General features: G+C 53.5%; 1 protein-coding gene across 3 annotated transcripts in view; it reads right to left on the bottom strand.

Annotated features, from left to right (window-relative positions):
* The window catches only part of ANGPT4 (angiopoietin 4), a 53,426-nt gene that overhangs the window by 10,755 nt on the left and 31,774 nt on the right, over positions 1-10,897 (bottom strand). For 2 of the 3 annotated variants that reach the window (XM_046679928.1, XM_046679929.1), the window contains exons 5-8: positions 9,927-10,042; positions 7,791-7,892; positions 5,869-6,035; positions 607-737 (exon numbers count right to left, since the gene is read on the bottom strand). In XM_046679928.1, coding sequence (XP_046535884.1) covers positions 607-737; positions 5,869-6,035; positions 7,791-7,892; positions 9,927-10,042 — 516 coding nt within the window. Of the gene's footprint in view, positions 1-606; positions 738-3,984; positions 4,789-5,868; positions 6,036-7,790; positions 7,893-9,926; positions 10,043-10,897 lie in introns of those variants that run through there. The other variant, XM_046679930.1, reaches the window with a different exon arrangement.

The following is a 10,897-nucleotide window of genomic DNA, read 5'->3' as shown; positions in this document are numbered from 1 at the left end:
CATCTCTCCCTATATAGCTCTCTGTCTCCACTGCTCTATGTCTCTGGCTCAGTCTTGGTGGCTCTCTCGTCTCCGTCTGTCCCTGTCTCTGTGTCTCAGGAGGTCTTTCCTTCTATCTCTGTGCCCCCCACTCTGTCGCTCTCACTCATCCCCATCTCCCACCCTCTGACCTCTGTCCCCCACAAAGAGCACTGCCTGAGCCAGAGTTGGTGGGGAGCCTCCCCTCTGCCCCTGCCTGGTCTCCCCATGCTGGGCCTGCTTGGCCTGGGGGGTGCGGGGAATTCTCAGGTCTGGGGTTGGGACTGATGGAGCATCGTGCCTCCTGGGCCCCACACTCAGTGTTCCTCCAGCCTGGTCTCAGGCGAGAACTGGTGGTGCCCCTTTTAGGAGGAGGTGAGACCATGGAGGGGACCTCAAGGACCCGGTGGGGGAAGGTATGGAAGGGGCACAGCCAGGCTGGCCTGTGGGTGGGGGAGGCCCCGACCTGCACCCACCTACTGACAGTACCAGGCCACACAAGGACCTCGGCGGTCCTCGGGGAGGGAAGGGAGTGTCCAGCCAGGTGAGCCTGTGGGTGGGTGGGGCTTCACCCCACCTTGCACGCACCTCCAGATAGCATCTGGGCGCACTTGCAGAGACAGTTGTCATTGTCGGCGTCGCGGGTGCTGAAGTTGGTGCCTTGCAGGACCAGGCTGCTCTGGCGCCCTGCTGAGCCGCTGTATCCACTCAGAGAAAGCCTGGAGGCCACCCAGAGGTGGTGACAGGAGAGGGGCCCAGAGTCAGGCTGGGGCTGGTGGAGGAAAGGCCTCCCCAGGAGGCTGTGTCCCAGGCTGGGGCTCCCCTCTGGTGGTGCTGGGAGGGGGCCCCCAGCCTGGGGTGCTTAGGCTGTCTCTCCTCCTGGATTGCCCTCTGTGCCTGCCGCCTCCCAGGAACGGAGGACCCACTGAGTGCCAGGCCTCTCTTCTCGCTGAACTTGAGTCACAGACAGGAGTGAGAAGGTCGTGATAATACTAACGCCAAGGACATTGGCTAACATTTTTTTAAACACCTACTGTGTGCCAGGCATTGTTCAAAGCACTTCACATGGGGGTTAACTCATTCTCATTTAATCCTCACAACACCCTCTTATTCCCATTTTACAGATGAGGAAACAGAGATCCCAAGGGCCACAAGAGCCTGCCCAAGTCTCAAAGCAAATGCAGGGGAGAGCCGATCCCAGCCCTGTGTGGCCTGACTTGGGAGCTGTTGCATTTTCCTCCCCAGCTGACTGTTCTGCACCCCCAGCCCCAGCACACATACTCACATCCACCCACCTCCTCCAGGAAGCCCTCCCTGACCACACCAGCCCTCATGGATGTGCTCCGGGGTGCCCCCAGCCCTGTGACTTCTACATCTGCTGCCATCTGGGGAGGGTTTATATTTCTCTGCCAGTCTGTGAGGACTTGGTGGGCATGTCCAAGCCTGTGGGGTGACTATGACCACGAACTCTTGGGGTGGGACACCTGGATTCAAATCCCAGCTCTGCCACTTGCCAGCTGCACGGCCTTGGGTAGATGGCTTCGCCTCTCAGCTTCAGTGCCTTCATCTGTTAAAATGGTGAGGATAGTAATACTGACAGTGACGACCTCGTTGGACTGCTGTGATGGGCTGACCTCAGTGTGCCATGAGTCAGCACAGGGCAGGCCCGTGGTAAAGGCTCAGTGCATTTAGTGCTGGTTGTTATTCATCCTCCCTATGTCCCAGCCCCAGGCTTCCGCTGAGCCTGGCTGGGGAGTGTCGGGTGCCTGTGGCAGGGGAGGGCAGCCCTGGCAGCTGAGGCGGGGAGCCGGTTTAGGAGCAATTAAGAAGGTCCTACGGGTGGAGGCAAGTGGACAGCAGATGCAGCCGGGGCAGCTCAGGGAGGCTCCGGTTCCCCAGGGCAGGGCCTGGGAGACGCCCCTAGTGGGATCCAGAAGGTGGGGCCTGTGCATGTGGCCTGGCTCAGTCCCTGTGCCTCACACCCATGGGCTCTGCCTGTCTGTGGTGAGGCAGGGGCCTGGCCCAGGGCCCAGAGGGCTGTGGCCAGCTGTGGAGCCCTAACTGTGCCCTTAAACATGCCACTGGGCTCGCATGACTGGTGTTGCAAACCCCCCTGCCAAGAGGCCTGCCGGGCCAGGGGCTCCCTGGGGTGGGGACAGGCAGCTGACCCCCCTGCTCATATGGCCCTGACTTCTTCCTGTGGCCACTGAGGGTCCCTGGAGGTCTCAGTGATGTGAGTTCAAGGCCAGGCTCAGGCCCCAGGCTGAGGTTTGGGGTCACACTCAGTCTGGGGCTGCGTGGAACCAGGGCTGGACAGAGCTCATCAGTCTCACGAGGTCACTCCAGCAGCGCTGGCCCCTCTGCTGTCCCCAGGCCCTCAGCGCAGGCTCTGCCTCTCTTCCCCTCCCCTCTGGGAACCAGAAAGGGGATCTGAAACCTCTGAGGGACCCTCAAGTCACAGACCAGGAAACTCCATTGATCACTGTTCAGATGCACTTCGAACATGCTCACAGCTCAGGCCCAGGGACCCAAACACACACACAAGTCTCTGGGGGTCCCCAAGTTAGACACACCAGGTGTGCTTTCCACACGTCCACGGGGCTGTGCATGGGGCTGTGTGTCTGTAGTTTGGAGCATCTGAACATGGTTCTGCATGCCTGTATGTGCCTGTGTGTGTTTGTTTTGAGTTTGTGCAGGTCTGAGTGTGTGCTCTGGAATCTGCTCCGTGCCTGGGATTGTGTTTGTTGATTGTCAAGAGCTTCTGCGAGGCACGTCTGCACACGTGTCTGGGTGTGTGTGTGGCTAGGCACTGGTGTGAGTCTGTGTGCTCTGTAGGCCCTGTGTGCACCCCTGGGGTGTGGGGAGCCCTCCATACCTGCACTTGTGCCTGTGTGTGCATCTCTGTGTGCGTCTCGCACTTGGAATCGGGTTGGGGGGTGCAGGCGCCTCTGGGAGGCATGCGCCCAGTGTCCATATGTGCCTGTGCCTTGTCTGTGAACCCCACCCCTCGCCGTGGGCCGCTTCCTCTGCATGCTTATGCATGCACCCCTGCCGGGCCCCAGAAGGCCCCATTATTGGGTCTGACAAACAAGGGTGCCCCTCCCATCCCTGTGCCCTTGCCCCAGCTGCTGACTGCCCATGTGTCGCTGCCTCTGGGCTTCCCCATGGGGGTCCTCCCCCCTCACCAGCTGCTGACTCTGCAGTGGGGGCACAGGGGCCAGCGTCTGTTCTCTCACTCTCCCCTTGGCCCTTCTCTGGCAGTTTCCAGGCCCCCCTGTACTTTCCAGGCTCTCCCCCTTCAGTCTCCCAAGCTTTTCCTGATTGAGCAGATACTCTTCTTCATGATCCCAGCAGCCCTTGAAAGAGTCTCGCTCAGTTTGGGGTATCTGCGGCCAGCTGGAGGTCAGCTCTCTTTCTGCCTTTTTTCAGAACATCCCCACTGCCTGGGATGCCCTTCCTATCCTCTCTTTGTCTGGAGAATGCCCACCCTCTATAGGCATCACCTCCTCCAGGCAGGAAGCCCTCCCTGATTGCACAAGCATCTCTGTGCCCCTGTGCTTTCCCCTTGGGCAGCTCCTGTCTCCCCGGGAGTATGGGATTGCCTGTGGGCCCGTCGCCCTGAGACACACAGGACACACTGGACTGTGAACAACTTGGAGGGGTGGGTCCCAGGTCTGGCTCTTCCTTAAATGACCAGTGCTAGCCCGTGGCTGGTACAAGGCAAGTATTTGATATACTGTTATTATTTGGGGCTCTGCAGAGGGTCAAGTAGATGTGGGCTCTTCAAGGCCTGGGCATCGCAGACTGGAACCAGGGTAGGGAGCGCTCCATGGCTCAGATAAAAAGCCAGAGGCGGCGCATCAGATTCACATACGAGATCGTGGCAAGGAGCACCAAATTTAACATACATGTATGTGTTTTTCTAGATAGACATAAATAACAGAGATATACACAGAGGCGGAAATACTATATTTCTGTCTGTGAATATATTATTGGTATATCTCCAACATTTCCTTAACAGTTACCATATGCTGGTGTCTTTCCACAGATTATCTCAACTATGAAATAGATACTGTACTTTACAGATGAGGAAACTAAGGCACAGAAAGGTTAAGTGACTTGTCTGTGGTCAGGGGGCCAGTGAGGGATCCAGTCAGGATTCGTACCCGGGCAGCCTGGCTCCAGGGCTGTGTTCTTGAGTGCAATGAGATACTTCTCTGGATAGTTCTTCCCCGAGAAAAACGGCAGATCCTGGACTTAGAGCCACAGAAGCTGCTGCCCAAGAACCGGGTCAGGTGGATGAGGCTGAACTGCTACATGTGTGGGAAAGATGTACAAGGCTCCCCCAGCTTCCTGCTCTGCACGGACCACGTACCGGGCACCGGGGATGGGAAGTGAAGCGAACTCACACAAGCAGGCCAGCCAAGTGGGTGAAGCACTGCTCAGAGACAGCAATTACAACAGTATTTGCGAAGCATTTACTAAGGGCCATTTACTAAGTGCCCTGTGTGCAGTGTGCCAGTCAAGCCTCTGACACTTTGAATAAGGGAGGGACATGCAGGGCACCCATCCTTACAGATGTGAAGGTGGAGGGACTTGCTCAGGTCACTCAGGGGGACAGGGATGGAGTCAGGACTTAGGCCTTGGCTTTGGTGGTCAGTGGCTTAAGTAGAGGTCAGCAGGGTGTTGTGGCTACTCACTGGTCAGCTTGAGGAGTGGGGGGCATCCAGCTCAGCCCAGACCCTGGAGATGTTTCATTCAACTCTGAACCTTGCAGTTTAAGGAGGAATATTATCAGATTGAGGTGAGTCCCATAAAGAGGGATGTCAGAACCACCTAGCTGGAGGCACCAGGGGCATTGCCCAGAAGAGAGTGGGGTGGAGACGCACCACGGAAAAGCCCCCAGAAGTGGACTTAGGCATAAAGCACAGGGGGATAGACAGTCATCAGAGATTCCTCAGGAGGACGTGACCTCCCCATCAGTGGAGGCATTCCAGCATGGCTGGATGATGACTGATTCTAGCATCATATGAAGAACAAGACGACATGCGAGGTCCTGTGAGTGTGAGCCTGTGAATTCAATTCTGTCCTGGTTCAAAGATAGCCAGGACCCAGGCTTATCTTCAAGATCCTCGAGTTTCTCAGAGAGGCAACATCATGTAGTGGAAACACTGTGAGTTCTGGCAGCAGGAGACCCGAGCTCTCTGCCTCAGTTTCCACATCACTAGAGCAGGTACAGCAATGCTCACCTTGGAGTGTTGTGGGGAGGATTAAATGGAGAAATGTGCCTGGGACACAGTAGGCGTTTGATAAATGCTCATTCCTTTTCCTAAACAGAGCCAAGAGCGAGGCTGAGGGGGTGGGGGAGACCTTGATGATTTACAGTATATTTGTGTTTAAGCCCATCCTGCAGTTAGGAAGCAGAGGCACAGAGAAGCCAGAACCTTGACTTGCCCAGGTCCACAAAGCGAGCTGGAGCAGAGCCAGAAGGAGCCCAGGTCCCCCGATTCCCAGCCCAGGCTCTTTCCACTTCACCTCACAGCAGAGGACAGGCTGGGAAAGTCACCTCCCCCCTTGTGGGCTTCTGTAAAATGACTGACTTGGGGTAGCTGACCTTGGAATGCCCCTTCCTGCTCCTGGGATGGCCGCATCATTGACATTCTCTCCACCCCACCCAGTGGCTGGGATGTGTTGAGTGCTAACCAGCCGCCTCCAGATCCAGTGACGTGCGCCCAAATGGGGGACAGATGGTAGAAACAGGAGACGCCCAGGGACTGACCCTTGGTGCAGACTCTGTAGCCACTAGCCTGGGGACCTCAGCCCACCCGCCAGCCTTGGCCCTGAGCCCACCTGTACAGCTGCCCCTCACTGCCCAGCTGGAAGTGGTCATACTGGGCGTAGGCCTCGTTGCCTTCCCAGTCTTGCAGCTCCACACGCAGAGAGTAGGCTGCCCTGCTGGTGAGCTGGTGCACCACTTCATTTCCCAGCCAGTGCTCCCCAGCCGGATCACCGAAGCCCTGTGAGGAAGGAAGGATGAGGGTGGGCTGCATCTCGAGGAGGAAGACTACACCCCTGGCTGAGGAGCTGGGCTGGGCCAGGCTCCACGGCCACTTAGCCAAAACCACTCTGCCTAATGATCAAGTTCATAAAGTACAGTGTGGGGAGGCCTAGGGGTGGGAGCTCCCCACCTCCTAGAGCAAAAAGACTACAACTTTTTTTAGATGTAAAATCCTGTTAAAAATAATTGAAATCACATTTCTATGAAGTTCAAGAACAGGCAACACTCATCTGTGGTGACAGAAGTCAGAACGGTGACTACCTTTGGGGGAGTACTGACTTGGAGGGGGCAGAAGGAGAACTTCTGGGAATGCTGGAAGTGCGTGTTGTATATCGAGCTTTGAATGGTGGTCACATGGGTAAGTACATAAATAAAAATTCACTGAGTCTTACGTTTAAGTTTTGTGCACTTCACGGCATGTATGTTAAACCTCAATAAAAACTGAAGATTTTAATCAGCTGCATAAACTGTAGAGCAAACTTCGTTCAGTGACATGACAGGCGCTGCAAAATTTCAGCAACATAGAAATGGGAAGCTAGGAGCATTGGTTATCACCAGTGTCCCAGGGAGACAAGAAACCAATGCCCGCGGCCAGAACAATAGTTCAGCACCAAGGACAGGGGCACACGTAAGCCCCACTCCCCACTTTTAGTCGTGCTATTTGCCTGATTAGCCTAATGGTTAATATCCAGGACTCTTTTGCATATTTCTGCCTCTGAGCACTCTATTTCTTTCTGCCACTTTAATGATGGTTTAAAACCCAATTGGTTTAAGAACACTCATAGCTTAACTTGGTATTTATTTTTAAGTATTTATCAAATGAACAGCAAGCAAACACAATAATATTGTTGTATTTCTGTGTATCTTTCTCTACTGCTTTTGCTTTTGAAGACTTTAAGAGCTTTAAGTCAGCTTGCCAAAAATTCTTTATTCAAAATTTAATTAAGAAAATTGGAAGACCATCGGGCACTATTTCTCATCTTGTAAAATGCATGGGCTCTTTAAACCAGCAATTCTGTGTTAAAGAATCTGTCTTGCAGGTGTGGTCACATATATGTGCAAAGACAAGGACATTCATGTAGGCAATGCAGCCAGGAGTGGGTGGGGGAGATTACATTTTTTTTTTGGTGAGGAAGATTGGCCCTGAGCTAACATCTGTTGCCAATCTTACTCTTTTTTGCTTGAGGAAGACTGTCACTGAGCTAACATCTGTGCCAATCTTTCTCTATTTTCTATGTGGGACAACACCACAGCATGGCGTGACAAGTAGTATGTAGGTCTGCACCCAGAATCCAAACCCTCGAACCCGAGGCTGCTGAAGTGAAACACACAAACTCAACCACTACACCACCGGGCCAGCCCCGAGATTACTTTTTTCTGTTTCTGTTTTTTTTACAAAAAGTAAAGAATACTTTTTGTATTCTTTAAAAATTTTTAGCAATGTACATGCATCATCTTTCCAAAAATTAAGACAAAAATGAAGCTAAATTTTCATTCTTAGGCTATATATCAGAACTTGCAAAAAGAAGATTCCATTTCCGATGATGGGGTCCCTAACAGTGAATGTGCACTGGGCAAGTCTATTTGAAGGTGGTTGGTTTTAGGTGGGCTGATTTTGTCTGGGAAGGGTTGAGGGCAAACCAGTCCCCTGCCTACCACCCCCCTCTGGCCCCAGGCTTTGGGGTTGCAAAGCCCCTCCCCAAGGCAGCGTTACCTGTTTGTAATCCTTCCAGTTCCGCTGGAAATTCACGCTGCCATTCTCTCGGCGCTGGATGAGGGTCCACCCGCCTCCATTGGCCTCCATGTCACAGAACACCTGGAGAGAATTGGGCGAGGGGAGTTGGAAGCCCTTGGAGGTCAGGTCTGGGCTTGCCCAAGTGTAGATTTGACTGACAGAACCTCACAGAGCAATGGGTGAACCTGGTGGCCAGGGGCCTCAGAAAGATCCAAGTTCAAATTCCCCACCCACTGTCATCATTTTTCTAAAGTGGCGGGCAAGCGATGCCCTCTCAGAGTCTTCCTTTCCTCATTTGCCAAAGGAGGATCTTAATACGTTAATCTCGTTGTGCCTCAGTTTCTCATCTGCAAACTGGAGTTGCTGTGAGCATTAAATGAGATGAGTCATCTAGAGAACAGAGGCTGGCACAATCTAGGAACTAAATAAATGGAGGCTTTTCATTCGCTCTTATTGCAAGGCTGCCGTGGGGGTTAAATGCCGAGAGGTGTAAAGCACCTGGCACACAGTGTAGATTCAGGAGACGCTCTTACATTCAGTGGACAAATGTTTTCTGAGCACCTACTATGTGCCAGTCTCCATTCAAAGTACTGAGGATGCCAACATGGATAAGACAAAAAGAGGTCTGTCTCTCAAAGAGCTTCCACGCATCACAATCATATCTTTCAGTCTCAGCTTTGCCACATACTGTTTCTCCAGCCAGTTCAGTACATGCTCAATGGCCAATGAGGACAAACTTGGTGGCTGGCCACGGACTAGATGAATCTTGGATAAATCAACCCTTGGGGCTGGCTTGGCCTGGAGGAGGCTATGATACAGAAGGCAGACTATAGATTATGAGAAGCTATCGGGGCAGCTACAAGGAAAACTCCCAAGAAGGAGTCACTGGGCAACCAGTCTCCCCAGAGGAGGTGGAACAGGAACAGGGACCTGGATGATGATATGTCTGCCAGGTAGAGATGAGTGGGAATGGCATTTCCAAAGGAGGCAGTAGCAGGAGTAGAGGCTCTGAGATGGTAAAGATGCTCAGGGAGAGAAGACAGTGCTATCTGTGTGGGAGTTACAGAGGGGACAGGAAAGGAAACGGAGGCCCAGAGAGGAGAAGAGACTTGTGCAAGGCGAGTGAGTCAGAGGTAAAGTTGAGCTCTGAGCCCAGCTTTCTTGCCTCCCAGGGCAGCTCCTCCCTCTCCATCAGTGTTCCCAAATTCCAGCCGTTCGCACTTTCCCGAATTCCAACATAGCTGAATTACTTAATATCAAATAGAATATTTACAAAAAAAAATGGTGTCCTTTTCTTTTTTTTACTTAAATACTCAGATTAAATATATTTTAAAAGGAAATCTTATCCGTATCATAAAGGGAAAACTAGTAACACTTGCCTTTATCCAGATAATTGTAAAAATGAATACAATGAAAACAAAATGCTACAAAATTCCAGCTAGAAATTGAGGGCCTGATCTCTATTTTTTAAAAGGGAGTTTAGCAGGCGTGTGCAAAGTGTTAAAGAAACTCTGGAAACAAATGGAGCCATTCTCCTCGATATATTCAGAAGGGGGGAAAGGGAACCATGAAGTGGGAAGACTGGCTACCTGTTCCCCATACTCTTCCATTTCTGGGCCTGGCCCCCAACCCGCCCTCCTGACACCCCCACTTTCCCTCGGCTTCCCTCCCCATCAGAAAACTGCACCTCAAAGCTCGGAGCAGCCTTAGGAGCCGCTCAGTGGAGACAGTGGGCCCCCAGCAGGCCCGTCTCTAATTTCCCGTGTGGGGCAGAGCCCTCACGCCCGCCTTCAACTGGACTATAAGTAAACTGGAAATAAACTTCTTTGTGTTAAGCCCCTGGAATTTCAGGGTTTCTTTGTTACAGCGGCTAGCACTACGTGAACCAACATAGAACTATTTCCTGCTATTCCAACCAAAAGCATCTGTGGAGAAGATGCAGAAGGATGCACTTCCAGCTCTGGGAACTTCTGCTTTAACCCCATGGTCTGACCGAGTGGGGGCTCCAGAAGGGCCACCCCACCTTCTCTGGTATCTCAGATGTTGGACAAGGCCTGCGCTGATGGGGGGCCTGTGTGGGAGGCCCATGGCTCAGCCCCCAGGGAGCCCCCTAACCTTCCTGGGCTCCGTCACATTGGCCACGTGGATGGTGTAGACGCCACTGGCATTGGCCCCGAAGCGCTGGATCTCTGCACAGTCCTGGAACACCTGCTCGGCTGCCCTCAGGGAGGCTGCAGTGGGACAAAGCACAAGCAACTGGAGGTGAGCTAAGGAGAGAGGCAAGGGGCCAGGTGGGCACTCCTGCTTGCTGTGTGCCAGGTGCTGGGGACAGGGAGGTGAATCAGACCTGGGAAGGCTTCCTAGAGGAGGTGATGGTGAGCTAAGACCTGGATAAGGAGGAGTCACCCAGGCAGAGAGAATGGCATATGCAAAGTCTCCAAGGTGGGAACAGTCCTGGTGTGTGCCCGGAAGAGTGCGGTGAGGGGAACTGACTGAGGCCAGGGAGGGGGAATGGCTCACAGCATGAGGCTGGAGCTGAGGCCAGAGAGCTCCAGCTGTCTGATGAACCTGGGAGGAGTAGGGAGAGGCTGGAACACAGAGGGTGAGCGAGGAAGGAGGCCGGGATCTCAGCAGGGGCCAGGTCAGCCTTGAATGCCAGGCTGAGGAGCCCCGACTGTGCGGAGGAAGAGCATACTGGTCAGAGTGTGGAACAGAGACTGGAGGGGATGAGACTCCAGGCAGAGAGGCCAGAGATGAGGCTGCTAGAGTCTTCTGTGGGAGGGCAACGGGCCAGAACTCCAGTGAGGTACTTCCTCTTTTCATAGACCAGGAAACTGAGGCCCAAGGGAGTAACTCGCTCATGGGTGCCCAGCTTGGGTAGAGCCTGCCCCTTCTCCAAGTCTTACGGGCATTTTGTCTTTGGGGCTCCCTTGGGTGGGAGGCTCAGATCCCCTCCACCTGGATATCCTGGCAGTCTTGGAGGTGGGCCCGCTCATTACACCCTCCCTAGGAGCAGGCCATTGGGCTTAAAGGCCCATGGCTCTCCCTGCTGGAGAACATTAATTTAATGACCGCATCCTACTGGG

This window comes from Equus quagga, chromosome 12, assembly GCF_021613505.1.
Source record: "Equus quagga isolate Etosha38 chromosome 12, UCLA_HA_Equagga_1.0, whole genome shotgun sequence".
Lineage (NCBI taxonomy): Eukaryota > Metazoa > Chordata > Mammalia > Perissodactyla > Equidae > Equus > Equus quagga.
This window is presented reverse-complemented; position numbering and strand designations above follow the sequence as displayed.